Source organism: Saccoglossus kowalevskii, chromosome 10 (assembly GCF_978046115.1).
Source record: "Saccoglossus kowalevskii chromosome 10, keSacKowa6.1, whole genome shotgun sequence".
NCBI classification, from domain to species: domain Eukaryota; kingdom Metazoa; phylum Hemichordata; class Enteropneusta; family Harrimaniidae; genus Saccoglossus; species Saccoglossus kowalevskii.
In genome coordinates, this window is record NC_140650.1 from 14,824,837 (window position 1) to 14,844,557 (window position 19,721).

At 34.2% G+C, this 19,721-nt stretch overlaps 1 protein-coding gene across 1 annotated transcript; it reads right to left on the reverse strand.

Moving 5' to 3' along the window:
• Positions 1-3,278: 3,278 nt before the first annotated feature.
• Positions 3,279-13,951, reverse strand: LOC100376722 (rho GTPase-activating protein 19-like). Its single transcript, XM_006816680.3, has 11 exons — positions 13,862-13,951; positions 11,000-11,235; positions 9,573-9,653; positions 8,741-8,950; positions 8,040-8,296; positions 7,180-7,272; positions 6,572-6,808; positions 6,097-6,210; positions 5,565-5,651; positions 4,665-4,817; positions 3,279-3,741 (listed from the first exon to the last, which is right to left on the reverse strand). Exons 2-11 carry the CDS (start codon positions 11,223-11,225, stop codon positions 3,697-3,699), a joined length of 1,503 nt encoding a protein of 500 aa, XP_006816743.3. The 5' UTR covers positions 11,226-11,235; positions 13,862-13,951; the 3' UTR covers positions 3,279-3,696.
• Positions 13,952-19,721: the final 5,770 nt, after the last annotated feature.

The window sequence follows — 19,721 nt, forward strand, 5'->3', positions numbered from 1 at the left end:
CCGTTTAATGGCCCTGAGCTAATTTATGGCAGAATCCGGCACATGTGAATTTGTTTCATAATCCAATTGAAGATGGCATCCTTTTTGATGTCAAACATTTTCACCATTTTGAAACTGGAACTCTTTCATGTGTTGATGGATTTTGTTTAAACTTGGAATGTACGTTGAATACATTGGGACTTTGGTGCATGTCATTTTTCTGATCAAATTAAAAATGGCCGATCGGTGGTCATTTTGTTTTTAAGAATGTAGTTCACGAGTACATCATATTGGACATGTGCACATGCATTTGTTTCATGATCCAACTAAAAAACATATATGTTCACCTTTCTGGTACCAGATCTGTCATGTGCGGACAGATTTTGTTTGATTTTGTTTAATTCATCTTTATCATGCTTGCCTCATATCTGACAAACTTGTGTATTTTTATCGACTGCAGTTCCAGAACTCGTGCATGTCTAGATATTATAGACATTGCCTGGGTAGTCATGCAATATTTCATGGCTATACTACAAACTTGACAATGACTTTGTTTTTAATTAAAGAATTCCCATATTACTTTTCCAGAAAATGTAATCTATTGGGTAAAGCAGGCATGTGATTTTCCCAGGGGCACTTCCGTGCAAAGTTCTATTGAAATGTGTCAAAAAGTTGAGATAATACTAAAATGTAGTAAACAGTATGTGCAAAATTGTTTGCCCCCCACCCCCAAATGGTTCATTACCAAAATTAAAAATTAGTGTACATGATTGACTACATTAATTAATACAAGACAAATTTCAGATAATGCACAAAGAAAAGGTTCTAGTAAATACCTGCCGGGTAGAGGTAGTTTACTACAACAGAGACCAGAAACAGACAGTTGGTCTCTGTCATACTTTAACAAAGCAAAGACACTAGTGTCTTTGAACAAAGTAATACTGCAAATTTATGTTTGCATCCTTGTCGCAGGTTGTGTGTCGTGCAACTCTTTGTATAGGACACTGATCTGTAGCAATTGCACCCAATTCATATAGTAAACTACATGCTGCTTTCAACCACCTGCTTAGACAGTCCTCTGGCCTAATGTAATTGTGTGTCCTAGACATTCAAACACCGAAGCATTTCACGCAATGGACTTTAGTTTCTCCATACTTCCTGTCCTGGTGTTCACTAATTAATAATAACATTAATATCAGGTACAACTGTCTACCACTTGCTTTAATTAAGCTCATTCAGTAGTCGCCATGCATTCACACGGTGTTGCTCATTCTTCTTCCCCCCAGACATCCTTGCGCCAGGACACTGAAAGTATCTCTGCCACTACACAGGTGAAACGTCACAAAACTTTTACTATGCGTATTTTTTGGCATGTCATTAAAGGGCTCTCGTGTTGCTTTCTTCATACTGGTAAACAAGTTTAAAAATATGTTATCGATGGTTGATAATGATTTCGTAAATGCACTGAAAATTTAGAAAAGTAAATAATTTCATCTCAAATTACTAAGGTGCCAGGCAAACTAAAGCACTTCATGGTATTGACAGCTATTAACTAGTTCTATTGCCATTCAGTTTGTGCCACAAAAAGTGAAAAAAATCCACAAACACGTACGCTTTTATCAGATTTGAAAGTAGTACCAATATGATGCATCGACCAATCAACAAGCACAAGATCGCATGGTGGTGGATATAATTGTAGAAATAGAACTGCCTGTGAGATTGAGTATTGCTGCTTGAAAATTTACCATATTAAAGTAGTTAGGGGAACTTTGTGCTCTTTATTTTAAGTAATACAAGCACAACTTAGTTCTGAAAAACAGTCCTAGTAAATGGGTATGAGAAACAATAAGGATGAAAACTGCTGAATAGAGACAAGCTAAAAAGTAGTATTACCTACAAGTCACCTGGTTAACATGGCTCAGATATTCCCAGACTTGTGCAATGGGAGGCACAAATTTAGCTTGAATCAAATGAAACTGTCAAAATGTTAAAGCGCGGTTGTCGCCGCATACATGGGTCTCGTATAAACAAAGATGGCGACTTTGTTGCGCAGTACGAACTGACATGTTTCCAAGCTTTAATTAGGTGATTTTCATGTGATTGGAAAGTATCGAAAGAGTCATCGTCGGTAATCAGTGCAAGTCGCGCCCAGGTCAAACTTCATACTTGCGATTTCCATTTGAAGAGCGCATTGGATTGTGGGAAAATCAATGTTTATCAACACAAATGTTGAACATGCGCAGCGCGGCGCGGCGACTACCGCGGTTTAAGCAGTGAAAACGATTCTTTATATTTCTTGTAAATTTGCTGCTTAAGCTTGTACCAGTATTGAGGTCTAAAATTTGCTGAACCACAGAACACTGATATTTAAGACACAAACTGAGGAAATGTTCTCTGCTGCAGAGCAAGTATGAACAAACTGCATGTACAATTCTCAAGTTAAAATCAAACTTTAATTCTGTACAGTGAAAATAAAAATTAACAGGTTAGAAACAATAAAGTGCTAAAATGTGCTGTTCATTGTGGATAGTGCTATTTATTTCTATCAATCAATTGCAATTTCCTATTTATTCTATTGAGAGGATTGTTTGACTAAACTGAACTTTTATAGACATTTGTACGATATGATTACATGCGAAATGCTTGATTAACAGAGCATCACAAGAACAGAATTTCACAAACAGTAAACACATTCACTGGTTTTAACAAGTGAAATTCGTTAAATTAATGAATGTGAACATGTAAAAAGTACAATAAACTCATAATTATGCTGGAAAATCTGATTTTGATCAAAGTAGTGAAATTAAATACCAGTGAAAGTTAAAGTGGAGGGATTGTCACCACACACTTGCGGGAATCAAGTCCTAAGCAACACTTAAAGCATGCTAAAATCGCAAAGCTCATAAGTAGATGGCAGTTTGTATACATCAACACTGATAATTTTAAACTTCTCTGGCACCTTGGGAAAGAAGGAGGAAGAAAGAAATTGTGTTTATGTCAAATTATGAATATTTTAGAGTGGAAAACTAATAATTGGCATAGTGCTCTCGTCTTGGATGTTAATAATGTATAGTCAAACAATCCCCCAAAATATATACTGGTCATTTGTAAGAGTAGGAAAATTGTTTTCATAGACTTGCTTGTCAGAACCCCCCCCCCCCCCCCCCAATGTCATATTTATCCCATACATGAACAAGTGTACTAACTTTGTATTTAAAAAATACAATAGACGCGTGTAAAATGGAAAGCTACAGAAAATGATACATCTTATTTACAGCAATAAGTAATAATCAGAATAATTAAAGTAATGTTAGTAAATATGTAATGCTGTTTATTAAATATGTACATAATTGTAAAGAGGACAGAAATTCCTTGGTAACACTACCACTCGCACAATGTGTATCTCACCGAGACTTTTGGAAACTAAAATAGAATATTTCAACAGTACAAGTACTGTATTTTTACTTGGAATAATGAGCTTGTGGACAGTACTCTGTGTTAACTACATGGTCTAAGGCTTGTTAAGCAGTAGACACTTCAAATGCAAAATTGATGGTGTATCTTGTTTAAAAACTGCAACCATTGGATGAACAGAGATTCAGCAGAATACACCCTTTGGACCAAATGCTGCACAAATGTGCATACTGGTAGTGCATTTATGTACGAGTTGATGGCAGTGTTGAGTATTTCATCATTCGTATATAGCGTTATACATTCTTAAAGATTATGTGTTTGCAGTGGAGGTTTAGAGGTTGAAATCACCTACAAAAAAAAAAAAAATTGAAAATGTAACCTAAATACAGGAGAACAAGATTTAATAATATGTTTGGAAAGCAAGTCCTATTAATAGTCTTTGTTAGAGAAGATTATTATAACCCATGAGTATCCACTCTTCATTGACAGGAGGATGCCACTCGCCATCATCATGAGCCTGGTAAGTGTCAACCCCAGAATGCGGACTCACAAATTAATATCAGTATGCCACTTATCAGGCTTTGGATTGATAAACACTGACAATTCACATCACCATACCAAGTGAAATTATTCTACAAAGAACTAGAGATTGTTATCAATTAAAAATTGTATATTGAAAGTTATTCTTACAAACGCTTTTTATTATGTCTTAACACATAATTTTTCATGCCAGCCAGTTTATTACTCTGTAATTAAAGCAAAAAAAAAAAAAACATGCAAAAACAAATAGTGTAATTATTTCCTTCAGAAGGGAGGGTTGTGAGTGTATAATTCATAGTGATATTTAGATGCTCTTAGTCTGGAAGCTATGTGCTTCTCAAGGGCTCAGAGTGGACTCTGTCGCAGTCAGATATTCACCGTAAATTTGAGTGAAAATGCCATTAATGTTAACATATGGAGATTACTCATTTTACTTCAATTGTCTGCAAAAATGCCGACCCTCAGTTTGAATATATTTGCATGGCCAATAAGATAAAAAAATTGTTTCACATAGATATTAAATGGATAATGGGTAAAGGTGTTCTTTGAGTAGTGTCGAAGAATTAATTATTTTTTCTCTGTAGAAACAGAAGCTATTTTTAATTATGGTGTAGTTTGAAAAGGAACATAAGGATCACTGATTTGTTTATGAAATTTTAAAATACATACTCAATTCTCACAACCGTCCCTTATTGAGAAATAATTTAAAATTAGTGATCCACTCTCTTTACCTGTCTCGGTACACTAGTTTTAGGACTTGCAGATTTTTCTGGCGTGCCATCATCGTGAAATAGTCGAAGGATCAAAGTATCGCGTTTGTGTTTAGGGGAAATGGATGATGTAATGACGTTTGGTGAGTTAGTTGTATCATCATGCAATATCATCTATGAAAAATAAAAACAAAAACATGCAAATAATAATATGTGATTTTAATAATGGGATTCAAAGTCACAGATAATTCCCAATTGTTACCTGTATTATGCCAATGGTGTTTACGTGGAATTAAACCTAAACCGACAAATCTCACTCAAAAAAGGAGTATTTGAGATTCTGTGATGAGAATCCCAAAGTATTAAAAGCTTGATTGCTGTAATGCATGCTACAAAGCTGAGAATGGAAAGCAATATTGATTATTGGTACTAAAAACAATGCTTGATTGGGGTCACCAAATATGATCATAATGAACAAATCAACTCATACATCGTGTATTGATGACTGTGATACATGATTTCTATGTTTTTTGTGCGTGTTATGAAGGCTGGCAGCTTGTTCATATCCCTTGCAAAACTGCCAAATCTGCATAGAACAGATATGTGGCATATATGTGTATGTATTCTGGGGTTGTTCTTGATTGAATATTTGTCATGATAACAGAGATATGTGTAGCCCTTTACAGTCAATATTGCAGTTGAATGTATAAGATATGTAATGATGGTAAAGACCAAACAGAATACAGAAGAACACAACAGTTCTTAACATAATAGTTCAGTCACTTCACTCATTCATGAGACGACAAAGTTAAATCCCATTTTTCTAAGCAATTCGAAGACAGATGAATACTGTAGAATTGGGAATATACCAAGTTAAAATAAATGCATGTCCAGGATATACTTATCTTGTTAAAAACTTACCCGACTTCTAGGGGCAGCTGTTGTTGCTGGGGGTGATCCTGGCCGGTTTTTTCTTTGCTTTTTGTTGAAAGGTGTAACTATGTGTTTCTGTAGAAATAAGTGTTGTATTCAATATGCTCAGCCAAGGGTAAAAATTTTCTATTGGGTTTTTTCACACACTCACTGTAAGAATGTTAAAGCAAAGTCACCTGTGCACACGTGGCAAGTGAGTCATAAGCGACAATAACAATGCACATTAAAAATGCAAAGGCTTATGGGTAGATGCTTATTTGTGAGCAATACATGTAGCAGTCTATCGCATACCAGATTCCGGCTATTTAAATAAATAGTATTGAAAAACGGTTTGTAAAAATCAGTGATTACGAAAACATTGGATGGCACACATGGTGCATCATTTGTTATCTAATAGCAACATTTTCGTCACAACACTATCAATTGTGATGTTTTATTTCCAAAAAAACAGATTAGGAATGTGGCTTAAATTAGCTCCATAAAAAAAAAAGATTTAAAACATCAATAAACTTTTACACACCTTGATGACGCCACCAAACGATTTACTCCGACTGTGTTTTTTCTCTCTCATGAATCTAGCAGCATCATCTCTAACGCTTTCTGGTGTACCAGGCATGTGACAGTTCTTGGCAAACTGAAATAAATTAATGGACTGTGAAGCAAGTGACAGTTTTTGGCAAACTAAAATTGAATAGGACAGTAGGCATGCGACAGTTCTTGGCAAATTAAGAATTAAATGGACAGTAGGCATGCAACAGTTCTTGGCAAATTAAGAATTGAATGGACAGTAGGCATGCAACAGTTCCTGGCAAATTAAGAATTGAATAGACAGTAGGCATGCGACAGTTCTTGGCAAACTGAAAGAAATGTATTTATTGGTGTGTAAGAAAGCTATATTGAGCCACGCAGAAACTTTTCAGAAGCACAAAAAATTAAAATACAGCATGAAAAAAAAAGTGTTTGATGAAGATTAACCAATATATAAATGCACATACATTTTTCATCAGTTTTCTCCTCTTTGCACTTGGTTCCATACTTTTAACTCCATCGAATAACTTTCCCAGTGCGTCTTCCGTTGTATGACGAGTTTTCACACGGACATTGGCACTTTGTGGATTACTTATAATGGGGCCATCTTGAGTGTCTTGAAGGTTTTTCAACTCATTCTGATTGTGTTGTAATGATTCATTCTTGATATGAGCTTCACATTTAGCGAGTAAAAGTGGTGGTACCTGCAATAATTTAATCAGTTGAACAATGATAGCCATAAAAGTAATATTACCGGTAATGCAGTATGGATATTTGAAACATTTACTTAGATATTTTATGTTGACACAGTGCATAGTGGGTACCTTTCAATTACCTTTTGTCAAATGCTGATACAAAATGAAATGCAAACGATAATTAGGTGAGGTTCCAGTCAAGTTGAAGCTACCGATTATGAAGTGAACAAATGTTGGGTGTCATGATCCCTAAACATGCCAGCTGAACATTTGTGAAAAATACAATACTGAATATGTGCCTAAAAACACACACTACAGTTGAATTATTTTGACACAAGATAAACTAAATTCTTTTTTTCAGAGGATTGTAGAACACTTACCCTAAAAATCTTCTGAGAATATTTTATCATAAACTCCACACCTTTGTTCAATTTGTTGACAAAATTTTGATCTCTGACATCATCTGTAGTAAACTGAAACACACAAACGATCAATAAATGAAACATGCTACACAGTGTAACCACATTTTTCATTGGCTGAAAATCTCTAGTGTGTAGTTGTTTACCCAAAAAGATTGAACTTTGGATAATAAGATGTCAATGTAAATTCAACCCTTGAGATGATTGGGAACAATTGATTACACATACATAACTTACAATATTGAATAGACTGGCCCAGCAGTGGTAATTTTATAATTTTTTTTTTCTTTTAAATCATGGTCAGATTATGGCCAAATTATGACTGGAGGTGTATTCATTGTTGATTATTCACAATATGCAGTGACATTATGGAACCCAGGAGTGGCTGAATTCTAAAAAGGGAAAGTAGGTGTGTATTTACGCAAAGAATTCAATGCATCAAGGTTATGCATGGATTACAGTTGCGTAGAATAGGTCAGATCTAAACTATCCTTTGCTTGCAGCATAGACAGTATAGTCTATGTTTGCACCTTACAATTCATGCTAGTCATTAGCATACTTTACCATCACAAATATGTGTGTGTGTGTGTGTGTGTAGCAGAACAGACCAGTTGTGAAGATGTCATGCGAACTCAAGGAATTCTACAAAATTTACTCTTAAATGGAAATAACATATGAAACGATAACATTGGCATGAATTGGCCAATCTCAGATAACAATCTTCCACATACTGTCGTACCATACATGTCAAAGTAGCGATACCCTCCCCCCAAATACCAGAATGTACGACCATTAAGAAATGAGGTCATAGATATACTTACATATCTTGGCCATAACACATGAGGTGCAAACATAACCCCAAGATTATATGCTGTCATTTTATTATGAGTCTGTTCTTTAGCAGCCAAATAAAGCAGTTCCAACAACTCCTGCAATAGTTTATAGCTGTGACTCGGCAACATTAAAAATAAATATGTCAGGGATGTGATGTGGTCTTGTTTTCGTTTATCTCTCCATTTCTGTAAATTCTCTTCACTCATGGCTGCTGGCTTATATTCTTCTAACTTGTAAGTTAAATCTTTAAAAGAAACAAAAGCCTTAATTTTCTTGATATTATTTCATGCACCATATTAATCAGTCTTAAGTACACCATATATGTACCATCACTTGCAATCTACACATAAAAAAAACAATTCACTCAATATTAGGAAAGCCTGGCAAACAAAAACTCGTATGATCTTGTCAAGGAATCATGACAGTGAAAAACTGGTAGTTCAATACTTCAAATACAAACATGTGCAACATTATGCAATTTGGCATTGCATCACTTGAAAGAGGATGTAGACGATTATTTCTATCAATAAGTATTAACCATGTGAACTCCATAATTTTTTATTCAACAAAATTTATGTAATTTAAATTAAATTTCCCATTGGCTATCAAAATTGCTGAACAAATATTTCATGAAAGGTGACAGTGGATGACTTCAGCTTTTAAAGAAATAAAAAACACAAAAAGTTACCTGCTGCTTGTACTTGTGCTTGGAACTGTTTGTCTGATAATAGTGGTTCAGGCAGTTCACCAAGGAATGTTTTCAACACGCATGCTACATCATGAGGAGTGAAAATATCGGTATCTAAGTCAAGTATCTCACTCGCTATTATCTTCTCTTTTAACAACCTCTGTCTTTCAGCATTCCCAGGAACTCGGAAAATACCTTCAATGTGAAGATCTAAAACAATTCAAAATACCACGTTGATTTAACATAATCACACAATAATATATAGTTTGTCTCATCATTTACAAAATAATCAACAAAAATGTTCACTGTTCACTTACCAGCACCATCACAAAGCAGTGGATAGGTAGAGCGTACAGTGCTGTATGTATGTATGTAGGGAGGCAAGTACATTATGTGTGTATATGTCTGTATGTATGTTCACAATAGAACTCAAAAGAGAAAAAAAACTAGTGTCTGCAAATTTTACACGCGTTTCCAATGTAATCTACATAATTGAGAATATAAAATTATAAAGTATATAAAAATAAGTTCTGATCGTCATCGTTAATGTTTACTGGTACATGTTGTACGTCATGCTTGCAACCAAATTTGTATAGCATATACCCTAGTTTAAAAATGTCATTTACAAGGTAATGTATATTTTAAGGTTGTTACATGTATATACATTACATGAGACCCAAATATGAATCAAAAGACATCATAACATAATTTTTATAAGTGTTATTTATAAATATATACCGGTAACACAATGGTATCTAAATCTCAAACTTGACAAGCATTTGAAGATCAGAGTGTAATCAGCAGTGAGAACACACAGTCAGAATCTACTCACGCTTTCTAAGGTATTCTGTCAGTACTTTGGCTTGACAATAGCCTTCAGCAGTTAATGGCGCTCCAAAAACTCCTCCAAGTACTAAATAAATAAAACACAGCACATGTTTTAATTTTATGTAAACAAACATTGCATTTTACACAAGTTGTATATGTTGCTAGTGCCATATCAAACAGGACCTGGCGCAAACAGCAACCGCCCTTTAATGTATGATAAATATATGAAAGACACATATATATGGAATTTATTTTCACTGATCTTTGATGAGTTTAATGTGAAATATAGGGAAAAAAGTATATTCACTGGATTTTATTTTCACGCAATCATCCCTTCAGCGAAAATAGCGAAAATAAATTCCAAGCCAAAATAAAGTATTCTACAGTATGTACAATAGATGACAAGCTTGAAGACACACATGGGTTGACATAGACTGGCGCAGTCGGGGCAATTAATTTGTTTTTGTAGTTTAAATAAAATAAAAAAATTCGCCAAATGGAGGTGTTAGCGCGAAATCGCGACTGGTTTATTCTGCAGGAAATTCATTGCTATTAAATATTCATGAGCACATATTATAATGAAGTGGGCGCGGAAATACGTGCATAATGAGGTCAACATGGTACATGTCACACTGCAGACCCAACATGGCGGCACATTGAAATTCGAATTTGCCGTAGTCGTCGTTTCTTATTCATCACAATGTGTAAAAATGTAACTCATACTGTCGTAGAATTGAAAAAAATCGGCTGCTACAATCAGCCGACGTCTTCCCGGTCAGAGGTCAGTTGAAGAGACGTTGTGATTGGCTTAGATGATTGTCAATTAGAACACTCATTAACATAATTACCAGTTGAAAAATTGACGGGTTCCTGCAGTGTCGATAGAGGGCCATGCAGAATAAACCAGTCGGGGTGATTTCGCAGTTACAGGGGATTTCGCGCTAACACCTCCATTTCGCGAATTTTTTTATTTTATTTAAACTACAAAAACAAATTAATCGCCCTGACTGTGCCAGTCTAGGGTTGACACAGTCCAATAAAATGTATCTGATGTGAATCTCATAAGTAGATTCAGAGTCTGGTTTAAAAGTTGTTAATAATAAAAACCCTGTGCTGTAAGGCAACTAAGACATCCAGGAGACACCATATAAGCAGCTATGGCCAAACAAAGTATACCTACATGTAGTGTATATTAAACGCATGCAAAGGGCCACACATTAGAAATGCACTCGCATATAAGTTCACGCATGCTATTAGCCCTTCTGTAGGATGGGGACAATGAAAAATGTCAGGCCTGTTCTCTGTGCTTGTTGAAGAACCCAGGTATTTTAGATTATCGCAGAGAGCAGTAGATTTCTGCAGAATGGGTTTCTTCTGTCAGGCCTCATAACAATGGAGCTTTAAAATCTGTAACAACTAAAGAAAACTTACTCCGTCTTTTCTGACCTTTGAACTTCTTCATAGAGTTTCTTGGATATTTGATTTCAGTATTACCAAGCAATACATCTCCAACACTCTGCGTGCCTTTGAAATCTAATACATGTGACAGCTCTGTACAACACCAGTCATTGAAAACGTCCGCATGTTTATGTTTCATCGCTTCCAAATAATAAAATGGATTGCAAAAGATAGCACTGGACGAGGATGCGGCAGACATAATTCAAGAACTGCTGAGAAATACATGAAAAAATACAATTCTTTTATTACATGAGCAGTCATTGTAACATTATGTTGAAAATAAATCTGACAATGGACGACAGTAATCTACTTTTTACCAGTATGATAAAAATGTTTATTTTCATGAATGTTGAAAAAGTATTTATATGTTTCCTAAATATATTCTATTTTTATGATAATCATATAATAATTATCACATTCAAGAATTGTTTCTTGACAGTAAACAAGATTCGTACTGGGAATTTGCAAACTCCCTAGGAAAGTCTCTATGAGCACTGCAATAATAAAGAGGAACTTTCTTATTGACACTATCAAATGCTCTAAGGTTATGAACATGATTTGCTACATTTCTCGGTATGATTCTCATTTCCCCTGGCACCACTGATTTTGGACTAAGTAACTTTTGTTTGGGTAGTACTATGGCTAAATTGTTTCTGTTTTCATATTGCAACATTGTTGACTATACTAATACCATATTCACAAGTGTGCCAAAAAAAAACAGTTTGGAAGCCAGCTTTATGGATGATCCAGAACAAGATGAGTATAAAAATTAGGAAAGATGGCCGCCAGTTTTCAGTATGCCAATGCACTCAAGCGTGAAACATCACTTCGGAGTGCTCCACAAAACGACCCTTTTTTCAACAATCTTAATGCCTGTGGCACATTATTTTCATATTTCACACAAACATGAATATATCCGCGAAACAATTTGGATGTTAATTCACAAGTTTGAAGCGATGTCAGTGTGATTTCCGTGTAAAAAGCGATGGGAAAGCATGATTCAAACAGTTGTTTCGACTGCTTTAAATGACTGTCAGTCATGGGTTTATGCAAATGCAAGGTGTTAATCCCAAGTTGTTTGTTCAATCTCTAGGTATGTTTATCATGTAATTATGGAGTTGATGATGTATGGGTAAGTGATATTTGAGAGCTAATAGGAAATGATATGCTGTGAGCTGTTTGTCCATTCACTTCATTCACAGAGTGGTCCGGCCCGAGCTAGTGCGGATGGCAGGAGTTGGGGAGTGTACGAGAGAAGGTAAAAATTCCAATAACTTCCTTAGTTTATGTGTGCAAAGAAAGGCATTGGCAGTTCCAGGGCTTGTAAACTTGCTAGATTCTAATTTTCCAGCGACAACAGAGGTGAACTAGGTCAGTTATGAGAAGGGAAAAAAGACGGATTCACCCAATTGTTGATGAAAAGATGAACCAAGCTATGGGTACAGGCCTAGATTAGTTTATTTGCGAATGTGACAGGCCTGGTTTGTCATGATAACATGACAAAATCAAGGTTCTTTCTAGGGGCTCGGCAACAAATACATTCCCGACATTATGTCAAGTATATTTCTCAAATTTAACATATGACATAATGCATGATGTTAGCTCACGGAATTAACACCTTCGGTTGAAAGGATAACAGCTGTGTACCAAGTAAACAACTGGGCGGAGCATGCAAATTACATTTCACATGTAATTGGTGCAATCCCTGGGATTGCTGAGCCACGCTTTAAAGCATTGGAAAAAGATAATCACTTGTGATTGCTGACTGAAAATGTTAAAGGGTGTCAGTAATCATGAGTGATGCAAATCTTAGTAAATGACATAAACAATATGGCATCAGATTGGTTTTATGCACATATTTTTTTCATTGTTTTAGTTTTTTTGTGTTTTGAGTTTGGCAGTGCTGGTTTACCAACATACAAAGCACAGGCCCTATTTAAAACACAACAAAATCAAGACTATTATTTCTAAAAGAATGGAAAAGTACTCTTGCTGCTAGAATTTATTAACGCTTGCCATAAAGAGACAATATTATATGACATGTTGCCACTACCAGCACATAGCGGAAATGGTTGACTAAATAATCTAAAATCACATACAGGCATTGATTTATGTACAAATAAGATACAGGTATATAAAATATTGTCACAGTTTAACAATAGCTGCAGCTTGCTTGGTTTTGCTGTCGATTATTTCGTTCGTCATGGTGTTAAGAACTGCAGCTTGAAGTAAACAAACGATGAATGAAAACAAAATTATTGTCACAGTAATATGATTATCTAATTTTCAGACTACGGTACTTAGTACTAATAGTAGAAATTTAAATTGAATGGGCTCACAATTGCCAATACCAAAAAAAGAAATTGGAAAATTCTTGAATAAATATTAAAGACCATTTAAGACTGAGACCAATTAATATACAGTATACCTACCTAATCCTATACCATAATCACAATGCCAAGACACATTAAATGGCCAAATCATTAATCTCAAATCCGATTAAAAAAAAAAAAACATGACACAAAGGAAATTTTGAATGAGTACGTGTGAACCTGTTTCACGGGGAACACAACGGGAAAAAGAACCCGCGGATATTAAACACTACTAAGATCATGCTTTGTGGGTCAGAAAACATAACAGAGCACGCCGAATCTTACAAAATGTAAACGATATTCACACTGTGTTCGTGTCATTGCCCACTGATGTTCCAAGGCGACGACTCCGGAAGGACGAACTACATAGTCGCCTAGTTCGTAACAAATAACAAGATGTAAATTAGTCGAGAAAATATACGAAATAAATATGACATAATAACAAAATAATAAGTCTATTTACCTGTTAGATTTAGAATCAATGGTAAGTTTTGATAAGATGCTTTATATCCGTACACGGAAAACAACCCACTACATCATCCTTTCAAAATTCAAAACTGACCGCTGACCTTGTTGATCGACGTTAACGGTGCTGTGATTGGTTAGAATGTACTTACGTTGAAAGAGTGTAGCTGATTGGACCATTGTGTCGGGCGGTGTCAATGCCAGGGACTGTCCGATTAATATGGTACAATGTCCCCTCTGATTAATATAACATTCGAGTTCAGCTTTATTTTATTTTTATATATACAGTGTACTAGTACACCAGTACCATATGTATAATTGTTTTTAAGTTAAAGAGAACGGAAAAACATATTTTGTTTTCAAATATATTTTTTTAACACAGGAAAAATGTTTCTTCATACTATAGTAGAAGAAATACTATACCTAATAAAAAAATCTGAATATCAGCAAGATGCTACACAAATATTAAACAAACTAGCACTGCTATGTTTTTACATAATGTTTGTTTTTGGAGAGACTTAGGTGAAAAATAATTTTGTTATCAAATGTACTTGAACTATAGCTTAATTGTAAACAGTCAGTGAATGCTGTTAAACAGTAATGTTTGACAAAGGGCTATTCCTTGATTGGTATGTTTACCAATAATTAAAAATGGATGTTAACTCATCACTGACAGCATGCACAAGGACCCCCCCGCTCTTTCATATCTAAGTTGGTGCCATCCCTTACCAAAATTCATTAGACAAAATGTATACTTTTTGTGTGTAAAAAGTATACAAATTCTGAATAAATTTGTACATTTTATGTATGATTTTTGTATACAAGAAGTACCCTATATTTGGAACAGATTTGTATACAAAAAGTATGCAAATACTATGCAAATAGTGTACAAAAAATGTACTTTTGTATACAAGAAGTATCCCATATTTGGAACATTTTTGTATACAAAAATTGTACAAAGCTCAATTCATATAAAGGGCATTTATTTAACAAAATGAAATTCAACTTCATTGTGTGTTTCTTTTGCCCAAGTGTGTGGTCTTATTACACAGCAGCATGTATTTGTATTTACCCATACTTACATTTAGAATTCAATTTATCAATTGTTTATGCTTACCTGACTGACTATAGTACATTCATTTACAACCTATGTTGTATCTGTTTGACATATACTAGTATGTGAGCCAGGGATGTACAACAAACTGATTGTGGTGAGAGTAATACTGATTTATTTCATTGTATTTTCCTCAACTGAAAATGCCAAAACTAGATATATAATGAGAAATTAAATTTTAATTTAGTTAAATTGATCAAGAAAAAGTTCATAAAAATTGGCAATAAGTCATGTTAGCATCCAAAACAAAATAATTTGTAATATATGCAAATTAGGCAAACTCTAAATGACTTTGACTGAATTCTTTCAGTAAACTGTAGTAAAAATATAATTTTACTGATATCCAAAAATATACTTTAGTATTCCTGTAATTAATCTATTAAAAATGTTTTTATACTCTCTTATGAATTTAATTGAATATTAAATTCCATATTTTTGTACAGTTTATGTATACATACTAGTACATTGTATTGAGCATAGTTAAGTTTATTCAGATTCTAAGTCCAATTTTTGTACATTCTATGTATACAGATATAGTACTAATATTTGTCAAGATGCCAAGCCACTAATTTGTACAATTAATGTATACATAAATTATACTTCATTCTGACATCAATCTAACATACATTTTTTTGGTTACTCTTTATTTCTTAGTCATGATATTGTACATTTTATGTATATGTAAATTATACAATATTTAGGCATTGAATCCTATGCAAAAAGTCTGTACATTTCTAGTTTACAACAAATATACATTAATGAATTTGTATAAAGTGTGTATACAAATAATGTACCCCTGGTACTGCTGTTTTCTTGTATGTATAAATTTTGTATACAAATAATGTACACAATTTCAAAAAAGTATACTTTTTGTACAGAATATGTATACAATTAATATACTATTGGCGCGTACAATTTGGTAAGGGATGCGTTTCTATGACTCACAAGACAATGAGAGGTGTGAATTTCTGGGTTTTGAAATACAATGCTTTGTCATGGAATATACTGGCCCATCAATAGTGTTATATTTTAGTGAATTACTGAGTTGGGAAACACATTTCTAAAAACATTTAACAAAACAGTATCTTGAAACAGTCGGGACACATTTACAGACTTAGTATCCTGTCAATTTCAGTCAGAAATACTTTAGTATTTTCAGAAAGATAACAGAGATTTCTTCATTCAAACAGGTCATCACACTTTTAAATATGTATATCATTGTTGTTTTCATTAATTATTATATTATTCATTTACTGGTATATACCGGTAATTAATTATAACAATTTTTCTTGCAAAAAATTTGGTACATCATTTTTATGTAAAGTCTGTTTATGTAAAGTTGACATCATCATTGGCGAACGATTATAAAATATTTAGGCTCAGCCCAGTTATTAGGATTTAATGCAACCTGGTCAAAAGAGCATATCAAAAACACTTGCACCATAATACAGTGACCCCTCGCTAGTTCACTGATGTCAGGATCCAAGCAAAAACAGTGACTTATCAGGGATCGCAACTTACCAAGCAGCCTCATCCATTGAAAATGAATAAAAAAAAACATATACACACATGGGTTTATTTATACATGCGAGTATATTCTTGCGAAGTTAAGTTCATTCAAATATATATACAAGGCAGAATTTTATACATTGAAAACAACTGTCAACAAACGGCTGCTTTCTGATTGGCCTGACTGTTGGATGTTAGGGTTGGGTAGCCATCAGTCACAATCTTGTAATAGCATTGTCTCATGAACTGAAGGATCAAATTCTCTTTGTTGGATATGTCTCAGTTTGGAGCCACAACAAGATACTTACCATAGTATGGTTAATAACGATGTTATAACCGGAAAATACCAACTATCCTTAATTCATTATTGTATCTGCATTTAACTGTGGTTCAGTTCTGTGTGTATATAGTGATGCCCCTTAGTATGATCCAGTACATGTACTGTAAAACCATTTATTTTCACTGGTATTTAAATTTCACTACTTTGATCACATTCACTTGGTTTCAGAATCAGATTTTCCAGCGTAATTATGAGTTTATTGTAGTTTTTACATGTTCACATTGAGTAATTTAGCGGATTTTCACTGGGCTTTAAGTTAACAAATTTGGCAGAGAAAAAATGAGTTATATTGTTGTTTTACATGTTCATGTGTATTCAATTTAGTGGACTTAACTTGTGAGCAAAAATAGAAAAATTAAAACCCAATTAATAATTTTACAGTATATAATTTATACAGGTTTTTTATTACTAATGAATAATTTTTTTTTTAATTCCGAGATTGATTGCTATTAATATCAAATAAAGTCTCGTTACAAATAAAATACATAAGTCTATTCAACTAAGTTAAATATTCCTTTCTTCAATCATAACACATAGCAGTTTGTTGGTTTCTTAGAGCATAGTAGAATATGTGGGCTTTGAAGAATATCAACACTGGAGGAATGTAATTTATATTACTATGGCAAATCTATTGCGATTTCAGTTGTATGAGAAAAGCAGACAAAAATTATGCATTCAGCCTTGTGATTGGCTTACAAGAATCTACCCACATTATTTTGGTATATGATTGTTAAAGATGTATCATTAGGAAAATTTAATTAAAAGCTCTTTCCATTTTGAGTAACTTCACCAAACATGAAATCTAAACTTTACAGCGTTTATGACGTATGCTGATCAAAAACTGGATGCTTCGTTTATCGTGGTCTCCACTAAGATAAATCCTATAAAGCATTGTTTCAAATTCATCAAGTGTGTGGACTTACTCACAAGTAACCCTGGCAAGTCATGGCACAGTGCCAACACAAGTATACATAGTACATTGTTGTATAAAATTAAAGCGCGGTAGTCGTCGTCGTCGCATGTGCCACATTTGTGTTGATAAACATTGATTTTCCCACAATCCAATGCGCTCTTCAAATGGAAATCACAAGTATGAGGTTTGACCTTGGTGCGACTTGCACTGATTACCGCCGGTGATTCCTTCGATGCCTTCCAATAACATGAAAATTACTTAATTAAAGCTTGGAAACGTCTCAGTTTATACTCGTTCATCTGCGCAAACGTCTGAGTTCATACTCGTTGATCAGCGCAACAGTCAAAGTTGCCATCTTTGTTTATATGAGACCCATATATCTCGCACATGCGCAGCACGACTACTGCGCTTTAAGAAGGAAGAGACCTAATGTATATCCAGAAAGCAACTCACAAGTCTGGTGTGCATCTCACATTTAATATTAATTCTTTCATGTGGCACATCTTCAAACAGCAAATTCCACATACAATTTAGCGAATTTAATGCTGAAAACAAAATTAATGAATCTACAGAAATCTTTGGCAATTGATGCGGATATTGTGGTTATCACGATATTTACCAAAGGCATCAAAGAGAATGTTACCAACAATACAACTTGATCTCACTCTGATGCATACAGTTACCTATTGCAAGTCCCTCTATCATGCACAATTAAACACACATCTTTTTCTTATACTATAACCAAGAAACAGTTCACAATATTATTAGATGATTTTATTTTTTAAATGGACATGTGTGCAACTAAAACAAAACATTACAGTTACAAAGATCTTAAACTATTTAATACCAAATTAACAGTAAAAAATATGCCTAAAGGTAGCTTTGGATTCATCTGTCCGTCCATCCGTCCGTCCTTCCTTACACTCGTCAGTCAGTCAGTTTGTCAACTGCTTGTTTGGTTTTCAATATCTTATAGGGCTGCAAAGTCGTGGAAACTTTTGAATTAAGCATTCCAAAGTATAATTTTCAAAGTATAACAAATTCCATAAGCATAGGGAGTCAAGGTATAACAAATTCTATACGCATAGGGAGTCAAGGTATAACAAATTCTATACGCATAGGGAGTCAAGGTATAACAAATTCTATAAGCATAGGGAGTCAAGGTATAACAAATTCTATAAGCATAGAGAATTATAACAAAGAAAGATCATAAGCATAGGGAGTCTAATATACATTCAACAAACCAATGAATACCAATCATGTACACATTAATCCAACATATTACGGTAATTGTTCCATGCAATTTCTCTCCAACTGGTCATTCAGACAGATGTACATCAAACATGTACACCAAAGGGTTTCTGAATGATAACACAACTGACATCAGTCACTCAACTTGGCAGCATCTTGTAAACAAGAGTAAAACAATCATAACTACACACTATTATTGACTAGTTTTAACACTAACTTCTGTTGTTAGTCACCAAATAAAGGTTAATTAAACAGATCTTAGTTTCAATAATTCCAATACAAACTTTTTTTTAAAGCGAGGAGTGTCGTCACCTACGCATGCGTCAGATAGCAATAGCGTGTCATTGTTTACAAACAAGCATCTACCCATGAGCCTTTTGCGTTTTTAGCGTGTGTTATCGCTAGGGACTTGATTCCCATGCGTGCACAGGGGACGACCCTCCCACGTTTAAGCTAATTGCATGTTATATAAAAAAATTTATATGTAAATTTTAAAATAAATCACTTTGATACTAATAGAATTACAAAACATGATCTCTATATTTTGTTGGTCACATTCAACCAACTTATATTGGTCGTTATACAGACCGTCAAAATTAGTGAGCCAAGGCATTTTAGGAAGTGCATCCTGTGCAGTTTAAACTCAGAATAATGTGGGTATCATGCATTAGGAAGAGATGCAGCTTTAGAGGCTTTCTTATTTTATTTACCACTGTTAACACTATAAAGAT

Coding starts and splice junctions, on each gene's coding strand:
- LOC100376722 (XM_006816680.3), bottom strand. CDS start 11,225: ATGTCTGCCGCATCCTCGTCCAGTGCTATCTTTTGCAATCCATTTTAT. Junction 8,297..8,740: donor AGCACAAGTACAAGCAGCAG/GTAACTTTTTGT, acceptor TTTCTTTTAAAG/ATTTAACTTACAAGTTAGAA. Junction 3,742..4,664: donor AAACTAGTGTACCGAGACAG/GTAAAGAGAGTG, acceptor TTTTTTTTGTAG/GTGATTTCAACCTCTAAACC.